Below are 24501 nucleotides of genomic sequence, written 5' to 3' on the forward strand. Positions count from 1 at the left end.
AATCAGCGGGCGGCTCCACATCCGGGGCTCTCCTCCCCCCCCCCGGCCGTTCGCACTCGGCTATGGCGGAGGTGAGTGTGTGTGAGAGAGTGTCATGGGGGGGAGCAGAGTGGGGTCCCTCCTCCCTCCCCTCACCCCACAGTCAAGGGGGTGCCATAGTGGGGGAGGGGGTGGGGCTTGCGTTTGTTTGAGGGGGTGCGGGGGGGAGGAAGTGCAGGGCAGTGCAAGGTAGGGGGGCCCCCCAATGGGATTTGGGAGGAGGGCAGGTGCTGATGATGGGCAGGGTGCAGCTGGACCTCGGTTTGCTGGAGGGAGGCGACTTGGGGGGTCAGCAGGAGCTGGAGGGCTGCAGGGACAGAAATGAAGCAGCCGAGACTTTTCCAGGGGGTGCAGCTGGGACTTTGCTGGGCTTCAGCGAGGATGTGGGGGTGGAGCTGAGAGGCATGGGGTGGCTGGAATTCGTGGGGTGGGCTTCAGCAAAGATTTGTGGGTGTGAGAAGAGTTGTGACTGTTAGGGAGCTGGGGGAGACTTCTGGGAGGTCAGTGATGACTTGGGGGGCAACTAAGGGGCAGGATGTGGCTGGCGTATTGGGGGGATCCCCACAAAGACTGAAGAGTGCAGGGATGGAGACATGACTTCTGTGAGCCTTAGGAGACTTTTCGGGGGGGAGCAAGGACTTGGGGGGTGCAACTGAGGGACATGGGGTGGCCAGAGTTTTCCAGGAAGGTGCAGCAAAGATTTGGGGTTGAAGGGCCAAATAGAACAGTTTGGGTGTTTGTGCAAGGCTGGGGCAGTGCAGCTTGGACTCATGGGGGTGGGGTTAGGATTTGGGGGAGCCGGGTGGTGGGTGTGAATCAGTTGAAGTGTGGGGTGCGATTTGGGTTTGCAAGGATGTTGGGGAGCAGGGATGAAGCTGGAACTGTTGCATTGCTGGAGGGGCATCGTTGGGACTTTGGGGGTGATGGTCAGCTGAGTTAGCTAGTGGGTGGTGTGTTCTGGGGTTAGGAGTTGGGCTAGCAAAAGATTTTAGGGGTGCAGGCAATGGAAACGAAGCACTTGCAGCTTTGGAGGGGTGCAGCTGGGATGTGTGAGGTGTGTTTATTTGGAGTCAGGGGTGTAACTGGGGGAGATTAAATATTTGTGACTTTGGGGTCTGGAGGGGTGCGGCTTAGACAAGGAATGCCAGAAACTGAGGCAGCTGCAGTTTGGACATTAGGGGGAATCACGCAGGTGGTATTGAAAAAAAGGAGGCATAGATGGGCTTGTAGGGGACATCAAGAGGGGGGCTGACACAGTGGGGCTGGAAGAGGCAAAAGGGGACTTGGGGGTGGTTGTACGGGAAAAGGGCAACGGACTCAGGAGTGCTGGTGTTGAAATTTGGGGGCTGCTAGATTTGGAGTAGGTGGTGGATTTCAGGTGGAATTTGGAGGCAGTGAACGGTTGTAGCTGGAATAGGGGTCAGGATAGGGCCGTAGCTCAGTGCTTAGCATGCAGAAGGTCCCAGGTTCAAATCCTGGCAGCATCTCCAGGTAGGCCTGGGAAATACCTCTGCCTGAAACCTGCCGCCAGTCAGAGCAGATGATACTAAGTTAGATGGAATGAGGGTCCAACTCAGCATGGGGCAGCTTCATATGGACTTGGTGTGTCAGTTACTGTGTCGGTTTCTTGCTGCTGAAAGGACTTTAACTTGCATGTGTTGGTAAACTGAAATTGTTGTTTTGTAATGGGCTGGAGGGTTTTCTCAATGTGATGCTGTATTCAGTACTTGTTCTTTGGGGAAAAGCAGGATAGAAATAAACAAAAGTGTGTGTCTGAAGTTGTTGAGGTTTAATGCTTGCTGTCTGCTGCTTTTAGAGTGGAAAGGCAGCATCGGGTTTTTAAAAAGTTAACCCTCAAGTGAGGGTCAGTGTCTCCTGTCTGCACACAGGGAAGTTGATATGCATGAATGCAAAGCCCTTACTAATGCACCACTTGACAGTTCACACATACACACTGAGATCATTCACACAATCAAAAACTGCGTTCTGTCCAGGTTTGGGAGCTGTGTATGCTCCCAACTGTCAGTTGTGTGGAAGCAAGGTAAGAGGAAAACCTGGGGAGGAGTGACTCTGTGGAAGCAAGGTAGGAGGAACAGCTACCCAGGTTTTCCTCCTACCTTGTTTCCACACAATCACTTCTACCCAGGTTTTCCCCTTACCTTGCTTCTACACAACCGAAAATAGGGAGCACGCACAGCTCCCAAAGCCAGGTAGAACACAGTCTTTGATTGTGTGAATGACCTCACTCAGTAGAGGGCAGCTTCATATATTTAAGGGATGCTCATAGGTGAGTGGCAGGGCCCCTGCTTTGGAGATGGGGCCACAGGTCAGTGGCAGAGTATCTGCTTAGCATGCAGAAGGTCCCAGGTTTAATCCACACTGAGCTAGAGGGACCCATGGTCTGATTCAGTAGAACTTCCTACATCCCTTTCTTTCTGTGTTGGAATGAGAAATAGTAGGGGTGCACCTGAGGCCTGGCCAGGGAGGTGGGTCGCTAGCAGGAGGATCAGACTCGAATTTTGGAGTGGTTTTGATCATGTAAAGACATAGGAGGCACACCTGATAGAGGTAAAAACTTGTGGTTTTGGTGAGCTAAGGACAGAGCAGGTACTGACGCACCATCATTCGGTCAGGGAGGAGTTAAGGATGCCGTTGATGGAGATAAGTTGTGGGAAACTTGGAAGGGCTAAATAAATCTCAGTGGGAACAAATTTCAGCCATGAATGTGGTAGATGCTCTGTCTGTGTGTGTTGGGGTGGGGTGGGTCAGTTGGAATATTTGAGGGTCTTGGTGACTTTGGGGGTCCAGGTAGGTGGCATGAGAGAGGAAACTATGAGAAGACACTTGAAAAGGATTGTGGTCATCTGGGATTTTAGTGTTTAAATTGTGCTGGATTTTGCCTTTGATCCCTTTCTCAGTTCTGGTTCTGCACCCTGAGTGTTTTGGAGATGGGCTGGCTAATGAAATGCATGGTGTCTGTTTTAGGAAATTGACTGTATGGGTGTGCCCGTACAGCACATCTATCCACACTCCCAATTTAGTGCAAAGGAACACATGTGCTGGGCCTGGGCACACCTAGTTCCTTAACTTTGCAGGTCTGTTAAGTGGGCCAGTTGATATTCCAGGATTTCATCTGAAGTTTATCCTGGAGCATTTCCAGACAGCAGGTTTTACCATGGATTTACTGTGAGGCTTTACTGCGAGTTCGAATTTGGAAAGAAGAAGAAAAGACACAAAAAATGGATTTTTTTCCACCCTGGACATAAATTGGGCTCAACTCCGATGCACAATGAAAAACCTGAATCGTGTGTGAAGTGCTCCCCAATAGCTCTCAGGGACTTTGGGATATATCTAGCTGATATGTGAACTCACACCCTCCATGTGTGTCTGGAGGAGAAGTGAGCTAAAAGCCCCCATCTGGAAATGCTTCAGGAGAAAGTTGCTGCCATGTGGCCCCAGTGGCCAAATTCCATCATCAGAAGGGTGGTTGCATTTAGGCCACAAAGCATTTTTCAACAGCATCCCTCCAGAGAATGCATTACGGCAAAATCATCCAGAACCTATGAGAACATGGATAATGGATACCTTTTCTTCAAGAGAAACCATCATAACCAGTGAATTTGTAACGCACCTGGTTCTTATTGGCTGCTGCTGGGTCATCCAAGAGCAGGACAGAGTCTGAGATCACACCTGGATTCTGGAGCTGATTTCTCAATGGAAAGCAACTTCATTGAGACACAGCTTCCCATTCTCTTCTGGGAGATCACTTCATTCCTGAATGAATAATCATTCAGATCTAAAAAGGAAACAGAATTGGGTGTCACCAAAATATCAATAATGTGTCATTTCTAATCTTTGGCTAATCTCTCCCAGTGACTTTATGTAGTTGTTAATAGCTGGGATAATTTGAATTCTGCCATGCCCCTCAGGATAAATCTGAGTAAACTAAAGTGTGCCGTCGAGTTGGTGTCGACTCCTGGCACCCACAGAGCCCTGTGGTTTTCTTTGGTAGAATACAGGAGGGGTTTACCATTGCCTCTTCCCATGCAGTATGAGATGATGCCTTTCTGCATCTTCCTATATCGCTGCTGCCCAATATAGTCCCAGTGGGGATTTGAACCGGCAACCTTCTTCTTAGTCAAGCATTTCCCCGCTGCACTACTTAAGGTGTTCAGGATAAATCTAGGAGAGCAAAAAGTTCCTGAACATTATTTCTGGACACATTCAGAGAAGAAGTAAGAGTCAACTATTAAAATTACTACTACTGCTACTACAAATATTTATATACCACTTTTCAAAAAACATCCTCAAAGAGGTTTACATAGAAAAATAAATAATAGATAAATAACCTAGGCCCTCTTTCCTTTGCCAACTCCTCAAGGTCATCCAGTGAGATATTATTAAGAATATTTATATTCTTTTTATATTTCTGGGTACATACGTATACATGTTGCAGATGTGACCCACTGTATTATCGGATGCTGTGGAGAGACCCAAGTGAGTCAACAGAGGAACATCATCTGTAGGCGAAGACTGTTGAGTTTTGGTTGGAAACCGTTTTAGAATGAACCAAATTTGAGGTGATTCCTTCTTTAACTGTACCACCTTCTCCCCTTTCATTAGGAGGTTTAATTGACAGCCATTCATGCGGAATGATTTTCACCCTGGACCAAAAGCTTGTTGATGTGTGCAAGTCCGATGCATGCTTCTGTGTTTGTCTAAACTATTTTGTTTGTTTTTAAAACTTAAGAGGCTAAATTGGGGTTTGTTGATAATCTGGATGAGTATTCTGAAGTGTGTCTAGTGTACCTTTCAGATATTATTCTTAATAGTAACATACAGATTTACACATGAGGGGAAATGAATGTCAGCAGGTCACATTGTGAGATTCCCATTAGCGATGACTCTGTAGTAAAGTCCCTGGAATCTTGACTTTTGTTGAAAATGGGAGAGGTTATCTTGAGTTCATAGGAAAAGATTCTTGTAAAAATATCTGCATGAACCTTGGGGCAATATTCTCTGAAGAAGGTATTTCCCAGAGTCCTATTTCTGGTAGCTATTTGATTTGGGTGGCCGTCTAATTTGGTTGCATCACAGACACCTCAGGTCGGAGGCACGCTTTCGGCACCTCGGTCAACCAAAGTTCTGGTCAAGGTCAGCTAGGACTTGGGCCTTACGATCTGCTGGCCAGGCGTGGTAACCCACTTAAGGCTGAAAAGTAGAAGAAGAAATGCTACCCTACAGATGATCCTCTTGGTTGCAGCCTGGCTTAACCTTCTCAGGAATCACCACATGTAATTTATGAGGCTCCCAGTTTGAGTTGAGCGAATCCTGATATCATGTCACTATGTGTCACTGTTCCAATGGTAATGACATCGTCGTTCCAATGGGAAGAGCTCAATTTCTTGGGGTCATCGTTTTGAATTTCTAAAATCTTGGTGTTTTTCTTTTCCCCCTACTGCATTAGCAGGGCAGAGAAAAGGTTTCTGTTTCCTGGAAGCATTGTTTCAAATGCTTGAAAATTGTTGATTGATGCACTTAATTTTTGCATCCTAGCTCTGTATAGAACTGACAAGTTATTTAACGTTGTAGCCACTGAGGTCCCTTGTGCTAAGACTTTTCCACTCCTGTGCGTCCGCTGTATTCAAGGAATCCACCTCTTGTGTTGGACACAGAAATTTATCCTTTGACCCGCTTGTGAAAAGTTCTGAGTTTTTGCTGCTGTTGGTTCCTAACTTCAATCCCTTGCATCTATTGGATTCTCTCTGCAAGCAGACAAAACGGTCTCCAATGAGAATACATCCTCCGTCACTAATAAGACACTAGGGATTAGTGCATTGCAGCACACATTACACTCTTGACTTTAACTTGAAGGCATCTGTACAGAATGTTCCTAGTAGGCACGGAATTGGTATTCCCATGATCGTCTCTAGAAAGTCAGTACTCCAACATTGTGGTATCTTTTACTTTCTAAATGAGGCTGTTTTGTGAGGGAGGGATCATGTTTCTGTTGACATTTTAATTCCTGGTTCTGCTTCCATGAACATTAACTACATTGTTTCTGTAGGACCTGTGTACATAGTGATCTGTGATTGCCCAGTGACTGTGTCATCACACACCTTCCAAAATTGGCCAGATCTAAAGATTTATGTAAAGAGCGTGAAGAAAAAGAGAGGTTAGCGAAGGGAAAGATAAGGAGGGGAATCTTGAAACATGCATGCTTCCAGGTTTTGAGCATGTGAAGAGTTCTGTGTTGGTTGGAAGGCTGCCTGCTTCCATATCAACTGATAGGCTAGTCTAGAATGAATGATAGCAGAGATATTTGCTCAAAGAATAAACATTTGGAAAGTGACCATTTGATAAAACTGCAGTTAGCTGTATGCAGCCGGTGCAAACTTTGTGAGAAATAATGGTTATTGACGGAAACAGACAAATTTGTGAAACTGAGGGGGAAATTGGGCAGTGTGGCATAGGACAGGCAACCTTATATCTATTTTCAAAAGAGTTGTTATTCTTATGGATGCATAACTGGAGCACTTGCAGGCGTGAGGGAGATACTGGCAGATTCATGGTAAACTGCAGATATGTCAGTTTCACAGAAATATTGGGAACAAACTTAAGGTAGGCCCCCCGCCCCCCCAAAAACAGACCCAAAATTGCCCCAGTGTGACAGAATGGAATGGAATCTTTATGGACTCGGGGGGCACTTAACAGACAAGGCAGGTGGAACTAGTGGAACTTGGCAGGGAGGAGGGCTTGAACAAAAAGATATGCACACCAGGGATATACTGCAACATTTTGTCACGGGTCCATTCTTGTAAACCATAATTTTAAAAAGGAACAGTCATATCATTCATAAAGACAGAGGCTACACAATTGCAAAAGAAGGAAGACGGAAACATTTTGCATCTTTTTTTCTTTTTAAAAGAACAAATTTAAACACTAGCATATAAAAAAATTGATATAAGGTGTATTGAATTATAACAGCAATTAGTAATAGTCACAAGTCCTTTAGTGATTACTGAAATTATTTTAAACTCGTCTTAGTGGGTTATTTTTCTTTTTTTATATTTGTGAACCGCATAATAAATATTTTTTTAAAATATTAAATGTAGGAACAAATAAGGATAAATGGAAGCTTTGAGTACGAGTACAAACACAGAAATTCTGTGGAGAGGGAAAAGTTAATAGAAAATACTCTATGAAAGGAGGAGAAATAATCAAATTGAGATCTCCTCCTTGTCTCTCCATTCTGTTGAACGTTTTGTTTGGGAACATTGTGGCAAGCATGGTTTTCTGAACAGGTGCCAAGTTCTGTGTAGGTTTTGCTTGCTTTGGGAAAGATCTAAGGGGAACAGTGGTAATAATTGGATGGCTTTCTCGGGCATGGAATACTGCAACCAGGCTAGGGAGGTGCCCGAACTGGCTCGGGCAGCTGTGGGTGGGGATTGGTTCCTTCCGGAGGTGCCGAACCGGTCTGGGCACATCCCTATATCAAGTTTAGTTACTGGACCACCATCGTAAGCTGTGTGCTTTAAACGTTTTTTAAAATGGTTAGGGATGGGTTGCATTCTCCAGATCTTGCCGAGGCAACAGGGCTCAAGCCTGTTCCAGCCATCTACCGTGAGAACTACTATTTATTTTATTCATTCATTCATTCATTCATTCATCACATTTTTATACGGCCCAAATGTTTGTCTCTGGGCAGTTACTACTACTACTACATTTATATAACGCTTTTCAACATTAGTTTCCAAAGGAGTTCACACAGAAAAATAAATAAAGGAGATGGTTCCCTGTCCCAAAAGGGCTCACAGTCTAAAAGGCAGACACTAGCAACAGCCACTAGAGGGATGCTATGCTGGGGCTGGATAGGGCCAGTTGCTCCCTCCCTGCTAAACATAAGAGATTTGCAACCATGCAGAATGGCTGCAGCTGCAAAGCACTGTGGGGAGAAAGAGGATAGTCTGCTCTGAGATATTTTACTAGGGAACGTTGCAGCTGTTTCTTTAAAAGGGGTGTGCCCAAAAATGGGAGAGGAGGGGCTATTTAATGGGCATGGTCAAAGGAAGAACGGTGAGGTCACACGACTTAAAATGCCAGCAAGAGGAGATTCTTCTACAGAGTCTCCTGCTGTGGAGCTGTGCTAGGAGGAACTGAAGAATGTCTCTTCTCTTTTGAAGGCCTCGATCGGGAGGCAGAGCCCACGGGTGGTGTCCTATCCTGCCCGTAACCTATGCCCTGGGAGACCCAGCCTTCATACCACAGCAGGTACGGAGAGCTTGTGCCTGCATGCAGTGTGTTCCCCTTTCCAGCGGCTGCTGACTCCTCCATCTTTCCTCTCCCCAACACCCACACATGGCGTCTCCTGGGGGTGCAGTCACGCAGGGCACGCCTGCACCTAGCCAACTGGGAGTTTTTCCCCGCTACCTCTGATGGACTCAACTTGCTCATAACGAACGTTTCAATCCATGCAGTGGTGTCCATGGGCTCAGCTGACCACCGCTTCAACCTGGCTGAGATCCTGTCCCAGAACTACGGGGTGCGGGAAGAGACAGAGGAGGAAGAACACGCGCAGGGAAAAACAAAGCCTTTGGAAGAGCTAGAAAAGAGCTTCAATGCCTCCCAGGTAAGGCACGGGCTGTGTGGGTTATTTCCAAGGTTTCTGGAGCAAGTGTGAAGTTCAGAATTGATTGTTAATGAAAGGCAAGTTCCTAGTCCAGAACCAGATGAGTGTGTGCTGCACAAGAATGCTCCATCATGTTATGTGAGAAAGAAATATGCTACTTGTGAGCCTGAAACACCTACCCACAGAAGAGGCTGCCTGCTGAGTCTCTGAATGAGTCACTGCTCTGAGTTTGCCTCCTGCCAATAGACCTCTGCTGAAAGCAGCTATTTTTGCCATGCCTCTGCTTTTTGGGGGGGAGGGTGGCACAATACAATTCAGTGGCTTCCCATGCAGAGATGGGACCAAATGCTCTATGCTTGCCTTTTCCCAATCTTGAGACATGTACAGATCAGTAACTCATGCAGAAGGACAATGGATGGACACTCTGAGGACAGGTAAGTGTGTGTGTGTGTGTGTGTTTAAAATACTGGAGTGTGTCTCCAGTTTTAATTCAGGACAAAATTTGTGCCCCAACTCTCAGGAAAGAGGCTTTGCTTTTAAACATGACCTTGAAAATGTGTGGGGAGAAGAACCTGTGAACTGCCTTGCTGGAACAGCCCTTCCTTGCTATTTGCTCTCAGTTTCTGGTGCTCAGAAGTGGACTGCTCCTGCACCTGAAGGACCCATTTGGCTGTCATGGCCAAAGCCATCGGTGGACCTCTTGTCCATGACATTTCCTAAACCTTGTTGAAAAATGTTTATCATGACACCTTGTGTCAGTGAGTTCCATCAGTTAATAATGCCATTCAGGAGGTCCTCCCTTTTAAAGCTTTGCATTGTCCACCCTGGAGGGGTCGAGCTGCCCAGGCCGCTTCCTGCAACAGCTCAGTGTTTGCCGTAGTTGGTGTTGGTCCCAGGAAGCACTCCATATCTCACAACACTTCATCTTCCTCTCATTCAGAACAGTGAAATGCCATTTGAGGAGCTGCTGGCACTGTACGGCTACGAGGCCTCCGACCCCGTCTCCGAGCAGGACAGCGAGAGCAATGATGTCACACCCAACCTTCCAGACATGACCTTGGACAAGGTAAGTTGCCATTTGCGATGGCTTTCTAGGTGCATGTTCTGGTGGAGGGGTGTGTGTGTGTGTGTGTGTGTGTGTGTGTGTGTGTGTGTGTGTTTAGGAATCCGCACGTTGCGACCTGGGACTTCCAAGCTTGATGTTCTTCTAGTCTTCATGATTGTCACAATATATAAGAGAGTATTCTGTGCTGAACTAAATGAACCAATAGTTTGACGTGGTACAAGACAGTTTCATATGTTCATTATACAGAAAATTACAAGGAGGATTTTGTGTGTGTGTGTGTGTGTGTGCACGTGCGCACACACACACACACATACACACGTAAGGTGCATCGTTGACCGGGCAAAGTCATATTGCGTAGATTATTAATTTTATTGATTGACTGATTGATTTGATTTCTCGAATTTGTAGATGGCTCCAGATTGCCTTCTCTGGGTGGTTTACAAGAACATAAAACAAATTAAAAATCAAAACTTTAAACAATTTAAATCCAGTCAAGGTAGAAAGATTGGGTGAAAAAATGAATCTTTAGGAACTTTTTAAAAGTTGTCAGAGATTGGGAGGCTCTTATTTCAGCAGGGAGCGCATTTGAGTCTCAGGACAAGCAACAGAGGAGGCCTGTCCCTGAGTAGCCATCAGATGAGCTGGGGGCAAATGCAAATGAACCTCTCTGGATGATCTCAATGGGCGATGGGGCTCATAGTGCAGACATTCTCTTAAATACTTAAAATAAATAAGGGCCTAAGCTGTTTAGGGCTTGATAACCAGCACCTTGTATTTTGCCTGGAAACCTGTTGGATAGCCAATGTAGTTCTTTTAGTATAGGAGTAATATGGTCTCTCTCAGATGACCCAGAGACCAACCTGGCTACCACATTCTGTACCAACTGCAGTTTCCGGACTGTACATTGAAGCACATTGCAGTAGTCAGGTCTGGAGGTTACCAGCAGGTGTTCTACTGCTCAGAGGTGATTTATCTCAAACGTATCAGCTGAAGCTGATGGAAAGCACCACTGGCCACCACCTCAATCTGAGACACCAGGGACAGGTCTGAGTCTGGAAGCACTCCCAGACTGCTTACTTGTTCCTTCTGAGGAAGTGTAACCCCATCCAGAACTGGCAGATCAAAATAGTTGCCCAAGTTCCCACCCCGCACAATAAGTACCTCTGTCTTATCTAGATTCAGTCTCAGTTTATCCCCCATCCAGCCCATCACCGCCTCCAGGTAGGCATTTAGGGAAATTATGCCTTCACCTGATGATGTAGACAAGGAAAAATAAATGTGGGTGTCATCAGCATACTGATAACACCCTGCACCAAATCTCCTGATGATCTCTCCCAGTGGTTTCATGTAGATGTTAAAGCATTGGAGACAGTATGGAGCCCTGGGAGACGCCATATAACGGTTCACGTTTTTGAAGAACAACAGTCTCCAAGGGACACCATCTTGAATCTGTCTTAGAGGTAGGAGTGGAACCACCATAAAGTGCCTCCCACCCCCAACCCCCTCAAACGCTCCAGAAGGATGGATACAATGGTTGATAGTATTGAAAGTCACCGAGAGATCCAAAAGGGCCAACAGAGTTGGACTCCCTCTGTCAATTACACTTCTAGGAAAGTTCAAGAAATTAAATATATGTAATAGGATTTCTTATTAATGTGTTTCCAAAAGAGAAGTAGAAAAACAATTTGAAATTTGTAGGATTTCAACATCAAACATTATTCATTTTATTGTATAATGACCATATATGGTAAAATTGAATCGTATTAAATTTGAATCTGAGAAGATCTGTTTTTCTTTGACATGATGTCGTTTTGGAATTATTGATCTGATTACTGAGTGTTAAAAACCTGTTGAGAACAATAACAGTTAAAATATTATGATTTATTCAGACTAAAAGAATACCCCAAAAAACCCCAAATTATACATGGTCCCCAAGCATATTCTGTTGTAAAAGGTAGTACATTCAGCTAATTTCAGTGTTAGCATTGTTCATGCAAAATTTAGTACAAGTCATTGGGAAGTATGACTTTATTTCACACAGAGACACAAAAAAAGTGTGTGTGTGTGTGTGTGTGTGTGTGTGTGTGCGCGCACACACATATTACAATAAGCTTTAAATACTGCATTAGACAGATTGAACCATATGTGTGTATAATTGTACATAAATGTGATATAAAATAATGTTTGCATATGAGGAAGAATTAAAATACAAACTATATCACATTGATTTAATTTATAATTATCTAAATGTTCACAAAGAATGAAACATGCATATATTAAAATAATGTTTCCACCTCTTTTTCTGTTGTTGACAAAGGAACAGATTGCCAAGGATTTGCTTTCCGGGGAAGAGGAAGAGGAGACACAGTCTTCTGCTGACGATCTAACCCCTTCAGTCACTTCCCATGATGCATCAGATCTTTTCCCCAACCAGCCTGGCTGTAAGTTTGATCTCTTCAATGACTCCAGAGGAGAAGGGGCAAAGCACAATGAGCCAATCTTGCTGGGATCCTGTCCCTGCTGTGCCCCCACTCCACAGCATGAATGAATTCTTGGGGAGTTCAAATGCAGCCCTCTACCTGACCCAACCAGAAGGGCAGCTTCTACCCTCAGGTTTTCTACCCTCCAGGCTGAAGGTGGAGAGAGGGGAAATGTTTGGATGCTCCTTGTACTCAGTGTTCTGTTCTCAAAAGATTCTGCCCTTTTCCCCATGCTGCCCCTTATACCCGGAACCTTTTCCCCATACTGCCCTTTATACCTGGAACCTGCCTCTCTAAAGGTTTGGTTTATCTTCCCCTTTCCCAAAAGCGAACTTCCTTGCTGACGAAGACAAGGGTCCCTGCTCCTCCCCCTGCGCCTCCTTCTCGGCTGAGGACTCAGAAGAGGACTCCATCCCTCCCAATGACTGCAAGAAGGTCAGTGACCCACAGTCAGCTTCAGCATCCTCATATTACCTGTGGGGGGGAAGGGGCTGCTTTATTTATTTTATTTATTATTTATTTATTCAATTTCTATACTGCCCTTCCAGAAATGGCTCAGGGCGGTTTGCACAGAGAAATAATAAATAAGATGGATCCCTGTCCCAAAAGGGCTCACGATCTAAGACAGACCCCAGCAACACTCACTGGAGGTCCTGTGCTGGGGGTGGATAGGGCCAGTTACTCTCCCCCTGCTAAATAAAGAGAATCACCACATTAAAAGGTGCCTCTTTGCCAAGTTAGCAGGGGTTAACTTGGCAAAGACTTTGCCTTTGGGCTGCTGGGTGTATCCGTGGCTTGGAGCTTAACTGAGGTCTCCTATCTCGTGCTGTGTGCCCCCACACAATCCTTTGGGATCAGGAAGGGAGGTCATGGCCCTGCTGGGGGTGCCCTAGCTCTGAACCGGAGCATCTGCTTTGCACACAGAAGGTTCCTGGTGTCTCCAGGAATGCAAGTAGCTGGGCTTGGAAGGACCTGGCCACCCTGAGTGGATATTTTGGGGCTAGATGGGCCAGTGGTCTCACACTCAGTGGAAGGTGGCGAGGGGTGTGATGAGAAACATTAAAGTCCTCACACAGCAGAGAATGCTCTGGTGGTAAAGAAGTTCAGTCCAAGAGATTGTCTGGAGACAGGAGGTTAAGTTAAAAAAAAAGGGTTATTAAGAAACTAAAACATCACTTACAGAGAGAGACATAGAACAACATACTAAAACAGGCGCTAGCCTTCTGCAACAACTGACTCTAAATGACCAAGAGAGACTGAGTAACATCTCATCGTGCCTCTAGTGGCCAGAAGAAGTTACTGCAGTGCAAAGAGCAATGCCTTAGAATTCTCACTCCTAACAGAGAGTTGGTCGTCCAATAGCAAGCATCAGTTGTTCCCTTTGCAAAGAAGGGTTCACTTTGCTTTGCAGTTGGATGGGTAATTACATGCCAGCACTATCTGCTGTAATAGATTTCCCTTAAGGGATGGGGCCATGGCTCAGTGGTAGAGCACTTCCTGCACGCAAGCAGATGCAAGGGTCAATCCCTGGCATCTCCAGGGCTGGGAAAGACTTCTACCTGCAACCCTGGAGAGCTGCTGCCAGTCAGTGTAGACACTACTGGGCGAGATGGACCAAGGATCTGACTCAGTATAAGGCAGCTTCCTGTGTTCCTAAGTCTTTATGCTTCCTCAGGAGCATCCATAAATCAACTGCAAAGTGCTGAAGTTTTCTAACAGGAGCTGGATGGTCAGCCTGTCAGGAATGCTGTGGTGGTTTCCTGCACTTAGCAGGGGGTTGGACTAGAAGACCACCAGGGCCCCTTCCAACTCGAACATTCCATGATTCCATGGTGGGGCAGCCAACCTCCGGTGCTCCAGCTGTCAGACTACAACTCCCATCATCCCCCTCTCCGATACATTGGATGGATGATGGGAGCTGTAATCCTTGCCAGACTTCAGATTGGTCGCTCCTGTCCCACGTTTTATGTGCAGAAGGTCCCAGGCTCAATCCGTCAAATCTTCAGCTAAAGGGTCTCCAGTAGTGGGACTGGACTTGCTCCCCCTAAGTAGACCAAGGGGAGATATAGGAGTGATCTCTGATTCAGTGCACGGCAGCTTCACATGTTCATAAGAGGCTGCTGCTTCTGGGAGGCTACTGCTTCTGGGAGGCAGATATGGGAGTCCATATCTTGGAAAGAACCATTTCACTAGTACTCATGCTGGCAGTTCCCTGGAGACAGTCGTATGAAGCTGCCTCCTGCTTGGTGCATCTAGTTCAGTATCATCTACACCAAGGCATGACAAATCCCAGGTGCCAGGGAGCCATGGTGCCTAGAAATTTAACCATGGCACCTAAACTTGGGTATTTGGAGGAAGAGTTACTTAAGAAAAAAATTATTTGTCCCAGGCAGCTCTGTTTCTGTTCTAAAGATGTTACTTGTAGGGTCCTATATATTTGGGTTGGCTCCTAAATCTAAAGAAAATTTATCAAGGCCTGGCCTACTCTGACTGGCAGCAGCTCCCCAGGATTCCAGACCCGTTTCTGAGCCCTACCTGGAGATGCTGCCAGACTCTGAACCTGGAACCCCCTGCATGCAAGTCGTCCCTAGCTGTTGTGTGCTCAGTCAGAAGCTCTTGAATTCTCTCTGATTCCTGATGTTCTTAATTTGCAGGAGATCATGGTTGGACCCCAGTACCAGGCGGCCGTCCCCCTCCTCCACTTAAACAGGCACGGGGAGAAAGGTTGGAACCTTTTCCTTTCTGGGGCACTAACAAGAGACACACTATTAAACGCAGCTCCATCGTTATTATGTAACAGGATACAGCCACATACTGCCCTAGTTTGTATTTTCATTGTTATCCTTGCTGGGATGCAGGTAGCTGTCTTTCTGGTGGCCATGCTACCTCTGTGTGATATACATAGATATTATTAATTAATCAATTAATTAATGTAATAATAATAATAATATCTATAACAACAGCAACAACATTGACAATAAAATTCAGCCATCCTAGGTCCTTGGGAAGGACTCGATGTCTGGATAAAACAAACCAGTCAATAACACCTGTCTGACTGTGTAAATAAATAATAATAAAAATATAAGTGAAAGAGCAAAGAAAATTAAAAATTAGACTGCTCCAGGCGACAATGAACTGCATGGCTTTTGGCTTAAACACCTAACAAGCCTTCATAAACAACTATCAAAACAGTTCAATCACATTTTGCAAGGAGGTGATATTGAACAATGGCTAACAACTGGGAAAACGCATCTCATCATGAAAGACCCAGCAAAAGGTGCAGTTCCAAGTGATTATAGACCGATAACCTGTCAGCCAACCATGTTCAAATTATTAACTGGAATAATAGCAGATGAAGTGATTCAACACTTATTAACTAACAAACAGCTTCCAGTTGAACAGAAAGGAAATTGCCCGAACACCAGAGGCACAAAAGACCAGCTGCTGATTGACAAAATGATTTTAGAAAACTGCAAGAGAAGAAAAACCAATCTAAGTGTTGCATGGATTGACTACAAGAAAGCCTTCAATTCATTGCCTCACACATGGATGCTAAAATGTTTAGAAACAACTGGTGTCAGCAAAAACATTCAGATATTTATTTAAAAAGCAATGAGCATGTGGAGTACACAGTTAACAATCAATGGCGAGACACTTTGACAGGTTAGCATTAGAAGAGGCATTTTCCAAGGGGACTCACTGTCCCCTCTGTTGTTTGTAATCGCCATGACCCCACTTTCACAAATACTAAACAAAACAGGCCTCGGATAGCAAACATCTAAAACATCAACAAGTAAAATCAACCATCTGCTGTACATGGATGATCTGAAGTTGTATGGAAAGTCCCAGTCAGAAATCGAATCACTGCTAAACACTGTCCGTGTATTCAGTAGCGATATAGCAATGGAGTTTGGACTAGACAAGTGTGCTGCATTAATAATGAACAGAGGGAAAATAAGAAAAACAAAAGGAATAGAACTGCCCAATGGAAGCAAGATCAAGAACCTGGAAGAGAAAGAACATTACAAATACTTGGCATTCTCCAGGCTGATAACATTGCACACACTGTAGTTAAAAGAAAAATGGGAAGTGAATACATCAGGAGAGTTAGAAAAATCCTCAAGTCCAAACTCAATGGCGGGAACACCATACAAGCCATAAACACCTGGGCTATACCTGTTATCAGATACACTGCAGGAATAATAGACTGGACCCAGGCAGAGCTAGAGACGCTGGATCATAAGACCAGGAAAATCATGACCATCAATCATGCTCTGCACCCCCGCAGTGATGTCAATAGGCTATACCTCCCTTGCAGCTCAGGTGGAAGAGGAATGCTGCAAATCCATCAAACAGTAGAGGAGGAGAAAAGAGGCCTTGAAGAATATATCAAGGACAGTGAAGAAGATGCACTTCAAATGGTCAAGAACGAGAAACTATTCAACACCAATGAAAGAAAGCAGGCCTACAAGAAAGAACCAGTCAAGAACCGAGCAGAAAAATGGAAAAATAAGCCACTGCATGGTCAATATTTGCACAATATAAGTGGAAAATCAGACATCACCAAGACCTGGCAATGGCTTAAGAATGGCAACTTGAAGAAAGAAACAGAGGGTTTAATACTGGCTGCACAAGAACAGGCACTAAGAACAAATGCAATAAGAGCAAAAGTCGAAAAATCAACCACAAACAGCAAGTGCCGCTTTTGTAAAGAAGCAGATGAAACCGTGGACCACCTAATCAGCTGTTGTAAAAAGATCGCACAGACTGACTACAAACAAAGGCATGACAAAGTAGCAGGGATGATACACTGGAACATCTGCAAAAAATACAAGCTACCTGTAGCCAAAAATTGGTGGGACCATCAAATTGAAAAAGTTGAAGAAAATGAAGATGTAAAAATATTATGGGACTTCCGACTACAAACAGACAAACATCTGCCACGCAATACACCAGATATAACTGTAGTCGAGAAGAAAGAAAAACAAGTCAAAATAATCAACATAGCAATACCTGGGGATAGCAGAATAGAAGAAAAAGAAATAGAAAAAATCACCAAATACAAAGATCTACAAATTGAAATTGAAAGGCTGTGACCACTGGGATTATTTTGGTCTTTTTCTGCCACAGCCTTTCAATTTCAATTTGTAGATCTTTGTATTTGGTGATTTTTTCTATTTCTTTTTCTTCTATTCTGCTATCCCCTGGTATTGCTATGTCGATTATTTTGACTTGTTTTTCTTTCTTCTCGACTACAGTTCTATCTGGTGTATTGTGTGGCAGATGTTTGTCTGTTTGTAGTCGGAAGTCCCATAAGTCTTCATTTTCTTCAACTTTTTCAATTTGATGGTCCCACCAATTTTTGGCTACAGGTAGCTTGTATTTTTTGCAGATGTTCCAGTGTATCATCCCTGCTACCTTGTCATGCCTTTGTTTGTAGTCAGTCTGTGCGATCTTTTTACAACAGCTGATTAGGTGGTCCACTGTTTCATCTGCTTCTTTACAAAGGCGGCACTTGCTGTTTGTTGTGGATTTTTCGACTTTTGCTCTTATTGCATTTGTTCTTAGTGCCTGTTCTTGTGCAGCCAGTATTAAACTCTCTGTTTCTTTCTTCAAGTTGCCATTCTTAAGCCACTGCCAGGTCTTGGTGATGTCTGATTTTCCACTTATATTGTGCAAATATTGACCATGCAGGGGCTTATTTTTCCATTTTTCTGCTCGGTTCTTGACTGGTTCTTTCTTGTAGGCCTGCTTTCTTTCACTGGTGTTGAATAGTTTCTCGTTCTTGACCATTTGAAGTGCATCTTCTTCACTGTCCCTTATATATTCTTCAAGGCCTCTTTTCTCCTCCTCTACTGTTTGATGGACTCGCAGCATTCCTCTTCCACCTGAGCTGCGAGGGAGGTAGAGCCTATCTACATCACTCCTGGGGTGCAAAGCATGATTGATGTTCATGATTTTCCTGGTCTTATGATCTAGCGTCTCTAGCTCTGCCTTTATATAAATTAATAAATTATTATTATTATTATTATTATTATTATTATTATTATTATTATTATTATTAAAAAAATGTATATATCACCGCTGGGATATAGGTTGCTATCTTTCTGGCGGGCATGCTTCCTCTGTGTGAAAGATATTATTAATTGATACAAATATTTATATATCATTGCTGGGATATACGTAGGTAGCTATCTTTCTGGTGGGCATGTTTCCTCTTTGTGATATCAATATACTAATAATATTTATATACCTCTTTTCAACAAAAGTTTCCAAATTGGTTTACATAGAAAGATAAATAAATAATAAATAAGAAGGCCCTCTGCCCCAAAAGGCTCACAAAAATAAGCAAACAGCTGCCACGCTGCTGAAAGGATGCTGTGCTGGGGTTGGATAGGGCCAGTTGCTCTCCCCCCGCTTAATGTAAGAGAAATGCCATTTGAAAAGGTGCCTCCTTTGCCCAGTTAAGCAGGGGTTAATTAATAAAAATATTTATATATCACTTTTATTACCCTGGGTAGAAGCATTGAGTTTCATCCTTTTGCTATTTTGTAACTGATTGGAGTATCCCAGTCATTGGACTATCTGTAGAGTGTTGGACTAGGACCAGGAAGACCCGAGTTTGAATTCGAGCTCACAGGGTTATTCTGAGTATAAAAATAAGCATGTACCCTGCTCTGAGCGCCTCAGAGGAAGAGCGGGATATAAATGTTTAAAAATAAAATAAATAAATAATAAAAATAAACTGGCTGACCTCAGACTAGCGCTATGCTTCTGCACTAGGCTGGTACACATACCTGCCAGGAAATTTACATCGTCATGCAAATTCCCGAAGTTGTGCTTTAGTGAAATAGTTCTAGATTGTTAGCTCTTTGGGGACCGGGGACCATCTTATTTATTTATTTATTTATTTTTCTATGTAAACCGCTTTGAGAACTTGGGTTGAAAAGTGGTCTATAAATTTCCGAAGTAGTAGTTCCCGGCAGCAAAAATGGACAGAGAAAGAGGTCTCCCCGCAGGAGACGTACCACAGATTGTGCACCTGGTTGCACAAGTGCGCAGATGTTTTCGCGAGCTCCGCACTTGTTCCCAACGCTGTGGAGCTAGCTCGCACAACACGCCTGTATCAGCGCTGTGTTAATCTGGATGCCGGCCAGCCATCTCAAAGGCTCAGGAAAAGGAGCAGGTGGCATCTTGGATTGACTGACTGATTGACTGACTGATTCTCTATGTAAACCATTTTGAAAACATTTGTTGAAAAGCGATATATAAATGTAAATACTACTAGTAGTAGTAGTGGCGCCTGGATGGAGTTATAAAAGGCTTTAAAGAGCTGGAAGAGTTACAGTTCCGTCCCTCCCCTGCAGCTGCTATGTAAGGGTTGATACAGGTCAGCCGCTGTTCCCATTTCACAGATGGGAACTGAGGCTGTGGAACAGCGACATCCTCCCAGATGCATCCTGAGCTGGGGATCGGCTCAATAAAAATAATTTCATTGATGCAAATCCTGCATTGAGGTGACCCAAATTCTGCACCAAGGGAAGTCAGATTCTGCAATATATTCTGTAACTTTTACTATTTTGTGCAGTCCTTGCTTTTTGCTTTCAAGTGCACCTTTGCCATCAAAGGGACTATCAAATGTATTTTTAAAAGAGAAGGGTGCTCATGAAACTTCTCCTGAAGAATTGGAGCTGGCAGCTATGAGTTTGGGTGGGGTCTTAAACCCTAATTTCCCAGATCCATTCCCCTCTGATAGGAACCTGGCCATTGACTCAGCTCAGCCCTGTTCGCTGCTGTTTCTCTTTCAGTTTACGAAAATGATGATCAGTTGCTTTGGGATCCCAACATCCTGCCCGAGAGGGAGGTGGAGGAGTTCCTGTACCGGGCCATCAAGAGGAGGTGGGACGAGGTCTCTAATGCCAGCCTGCCGGAGGGAGAGGTGGTGAAGGACAACGAGCAAGTGAGTATGGCAGGAAATCATTCCTGTGACGGCGTGCATGCCCGGCCACCCGAGAACTGACAAGAAAAATTAGGTGCCCTTGTGAATCCCAAGCAAGGATGTCGACTGCCCCTCTGCATGATTCTCTGCTCTGCCTTGGCCTCCTTCCAGCCCCCTTCTGCTGGAAGTGGCTAATCCTGCTCCTTCAGCTACAATTGGATCAGCCAGTCGCAGCCAAAGTGGCAACCCAGAAGATGTATCTTTCCTTGGAGGTTGTGTACTCAGAAGATTCAGATTCACAGGCAGTGGGCATCCAGCATCCAGATTCACAGGCAGTGGGTTCTTCCGCAGGTGGGTGGAGTTTTTGCCCTCAAACACTCTGAAAGGGAGCTGTTTCAGCTGTACACACGAATAGTGCTTCCTTTTTTAATGTGGGCAGGGAGAGAGTGTCTTGGTGGTCAAAGGTTTCTGTTTTCGTGCTTGGTACAATGGATTGATTCTTAGATAAATTGGCAGGGCCTGTCCGAGTGTCGCGGCCAGCGTTCCCTGAAACAGGGATTCCCAGATGTTGTGGATGACAATTTCCATCACCCCCAGCTTCACTGGCCTTTGGCTGGGGATGATGGGAGTTGTAGTCAGAAATATCTGGGAATCCCTGTTACAGGGAACACTTGTCACAACCCCCATCTTGAGTTGTGTCTCTGAGGAGGCAGAGCCAGCCACCGGGTCACAGCCTGAAAGAACTCTAGTATCTGAGCCTTTCTCCAAAACAGCATCCTCATCGCCTGAGCTCCCTCCAAACGGTACCCTGAAGAGCTGGCCTCTCCCACAACCCACTCCTCAATATCGGTGCTGCCAGCAGCCTAGGCATGATGGGATGCAGCGGAGGAGGAGTGCCCAGACCAGAAAGCTGCCCATTTAAGGCTTCCGCTCTCCAGGCAGAGAGGTGGAGCCCACGAAGGGTCACCTGAACCCAGAGGTATTTGAGAGCTCAGTCAAATTGGCCCATGGAGCCACTTGGCCCATGGAGCTGTCCGTGGTGCTGAAAGCTGCCATGCCTCGCTATGCCACCTTCCGGACCTCCTGGACTCTTGTCTATGAGATGGGACAGGACAACAAGCCGAGAGAGGTCTTTCCCAACCCTGCTGTGAGATCCTTTTGACCAGAGGCCGAGCCTGGGGATGGGGAGTAGCTCACTGGCAGAGCGTCTGCTTTGCAAGCAGAAGGTCCCAGGTTCAACCCCTGGCAGCATCTCCAGGTAGGGCTGGGAGAGACTCCTGCCTGCAACCTTGGAGAGCTGCTGCCAGTCTGTGTTGACAGTAGCGAGCTTGATGGGCCAGCGGTCTGACGCGGTGTGTGGCAGCTTCCTCGGTCCCTGGGGCCTTCTGCATGCAAAGCGGGTGCTCCACCCCAGAGCCATGGCCCTTCCCCAACACTCAGTGCTCACTCTCTCTCTGTGCAACGAGGCAGTCCACTACCCCTCGCTCCTCCGTTCCCTGGCCATCTTATTCTTGCGGCCCCCACCCTTCAACCAGCCACTGGCTAACTAGCTCTATCTCTGCTCCTGCTCCACAGGCGCTGTACGAACTGGTGAAATGCAACTTCAATGCCGAGGAGGCCCTGCGGCGGCTGCGGTTCAATGTGAAGGTCATTCGAGGTGAGAGAGACCCTGGCATCCTTTTGGTTGGCAGAGATCCTCTGTTCTCTTCAGGGCCACCCACATTCTCCAGCCTGCTCCCTACGGGGTAGATTTTCATCTTGCCTTTCCTCCCAGGGACCCTAACGGTGGTACACACAGTTTGCCATCCTCCCCACCTCCACACACAGTCTTGGAAAACATGTTGGCTTTGGACTACAGATCCCATCATCCCTTGCATTCAATGATTGTGATTAAGGATGATGGGAGTTGTAGTCCAAAAAGAAGTGACCCAAGACTGCTCCCCTCCCCTCGGACACTTTTATCCTCACAAGTAACCCTGTGATGTAAACAGTGCAACTTGCTTAAGATTACTAGGTAAGCTTCATGGCTAGGTGGGGATTTGAACCCAAGTCCAGCATTCTCACATGAGGAGAGCCCTGCTGGATCTCAGATCACAGGCTCCTCTGATCCAGCATCCTGTTTCAAGCAGTTACCACAGACAACAACAAAAATCCCCTGTATCAGACAAAGAGTATGTGTCTGGAGAATGCTAACTGAATCTGTACATCTATGAGATTCAGAAATATGCACATACAACCCAGTGCAGGGGAAATGGTTGCCCCTGTTGCTTCTTGCCCTGTGTGGTCCCTTATCTTGACACTCAAGCAGTTACCAGCCAGATGGAACCTCCAGGCTTGGGAGCAGTCTACCTCTGAATAGCAGATGCCATGGGGCAAAACAGGGAAGGGCTGTTGACTGCTTCTTTGGTAGTGACCATTCTCGCACGTGCCCCTCCCCATAAGTCACCCATAAGCAGGGCAAGAGGGCACCAATTGTCTCCTGCTCTTCTTCCCCAGCGTTTGGTGCTTAAAGGTAGACTGCCTCCGAAAGTGGAGGCTTTGTAGAGCCATCGTGGCTCTCAGCCCTAGACAGAGCCATCATCTAAGCTGGATTGGACCAAAAGGCCCTCCCATTTTAAGGCAGAAGATGAAAAAAATACATAATTCAGCTATCAAAAGTCTGGGAAACCATAAATGTCATCCGTGTCCAACAACACCTCCGGGATCTTTTCCCCTTCCCGCAGATGAACTCTGCGCCTGGAGCGAAGAGGAGTGCCGGAACTTCGAGCACGGCTTTCGGGTCCACGGGAAAAACTTCCATCTCATCCAAGCCAACAAGGTAAGCGAGAGCAACCACAACATGCACATTAGTTGGGGCAAGTCATAGACAAGGTTGGTGAACGCACTGTGCAGAAGCACCGAGGTGGGGGTGGGGGGATGCAGAACATGACATTGGTGACGTGCAACTCTGTTGCCTTAAAGTCCTACTTCAGGCCTTTCCCGAACTATATGTTGGGCTGATCTTGGGAACAGTCCGTGCTGGCCACCTAGGACGACTAACAATGGAACATTAAGGCTCAGGAGCAGTCTACCTCTGGGCAAAATCAGAGAATCCCCCAGCCATTCCCATCCAAGCTTGGGAGGGTCTTCGTGGCTTGGTTCTGTGCTCCCTGACTTGCAGCTCCATGGACAATCTCCACTCCTCCCACCACCAACCCGGTCCAACTCAAACACCGAACTAGGAACATTGAGTGGAGAGTAGCACTTGAGAAACCCTCCCAGAAATCCTGGACTTAGCTTCGTTCCCTCCTCCGTCTTTGTTTGCAGGTCCGCACCCGGTCGGTGGGCGAGTGCGTGGAATACTATTACATGTGGAAGAAGTCGGAGCGATACGACTACTTCACCCAGCAGACGCGGTTTGGAAGAAAGAAGTACGTCCCCCACCCTGGAGCCACGTGCGTGGACTACGATCCGTAACGTTGGGCGCTGCTGGGCCGTAGGTGGCCGAGCATGCAGGAAGCTGGAGCATGCGCCCCGCCAGTATCGGGGCTGGTGTGTCGGATGGCGCTCCTGGGCTGATCCGCAGGGTGGCGGGTCAGTTGTCGGCGAGATGGCTTTGTGAAGGGAAGCTGGACCGCAGTTGCAGGCAGGAAAGTAGAGGAGGAACAGGAAGCCCCGCCTCCTGTAACTCCACAGTGAGTCCACAGGGGGCGCCGATGCCCCTTCTCAAAGGCATTCATTCACTCATAGTAATCTTGGTGTATTTGCTTTTTCGTTTTTCTTCCCTGCAGAGATTATGCGGATAACTTTCTAGATGGTGGCGAGGTCGAGGGCGCCAGCCGTTCACGCAGCTCCCCGCCCATCCCTTCCGCCACCAGCTGCCTGGACTCTCGCTTCAACCCTGATCACCTAACGATGGAGAGCACAGGTCAGGCTTGCAGCCTGGGATGGGGGCCCAGGAAACCTTTCTGGGCTTTCCCAAATGCACGGGGGAGGGCGAGAGCTGTCTTCCTCATAGAGAAAAGCCCTCTGAACATGTTGAGAGGCACTTCTGAGTCCAACCTCCCCAAGGGTAAGGATTCAAGGAAGTTGGGGAGGCAGCCAACAGTCAAGGCAGGCCAGAAGCCTCAGCAGGCTGCGGTTGAGTTCCTCAGGAGCCAACAAGGACTAGAAGGGCTCAGAGGCCAATGGGTAGTCAACATGCAGAGAAGGGAGCAGCAATTTACTCCTGACCCCACCAGCTAGCTGGGTAAGGAGGCACCTTTCCAAGTGGTGTCTCTTTACCCAGTTTTCTGTTCGGCAGGGGGAGAGCAACTGTCCCTATTCAGTCCAGCAAAGGGTCACTCCTAGCATCCATTTGCTGGTGTCT

The 24501-nt window shown here is 46.2% G+C and overlaps 1 protein-coding gene across 7 annotated transcripts in view; it reads left to right on the plus strand.

The window, feature by feature from the left end:
* The first annotated feature begins 47 nt into the window (after positions 1-47).
* The window catches only part of MIER2 (MIER family member 2), a 28748-nt gene continuing 4294 nt past the window's right edge, over positions 48-24501 (plus strand). For 2 of the 7 annotated variants that reach the window (XR_008315943.1, XM_053295076.1), the window contains exons 1-12: positions 48-71; positions 8223-8310; positions 8517-8668; positions 9609-9733; positions 12045-12175; positions 12543-12649; positions 14869-14938; positions 20023-20174; positions 21729-21810; positions 22877-22971; positions 23460-23587; positions 23924-24060. Coding sequence is in view for 6 of the 7 variants with exons in the window: in XM_053295076.1 (XP_053151051.1) it covers positions 63-71; positions 8223-8310; positions 8517-8668; positions 9609-9733; positions 12045-12175; positions 12543-12649; positions 14869-14938; positions 20023-20174; positions 21729-21810; positions 22877-22971; positions 23460-23587; positions 23924-24060 (1276 nt within the window). In the remaining variant the exon portion in view is untranslated. Of the gene's footprint in view, positions 72-871; positions 1531-6026; positions 6215-8222; positions 8311-8516; positions 8669-9608; positions 9735-12044; positions 12176-12542; positions 12650-14868; positions 14939-20022; positions 20175-21728; positions 21811-22876; positions 22972-23459; positions 23588-23923; positions 24061-24501 lie in introns of those variants that run through there. The other 5 variants (XM_053295077.1, XM_053295079.1, XM_053295078.1 and 2 more) reach the window with 5 other exon arrangements.

The sequence above is a fragment of the Hemicordylus capensis genome, chromosome 2 (assembly GCF_027244095.1).
Source record: "Hemicordylus capensis ecotype Gifberg chromosome 2, rHemCap1.1.pri, whole genome shotgun sequence".
NCBI lineage: Eukaryota > Metazoa > Chordata > Lepidosauria > Squamata > Cordylidae > Hemicordylus > Hemicordylus capensis.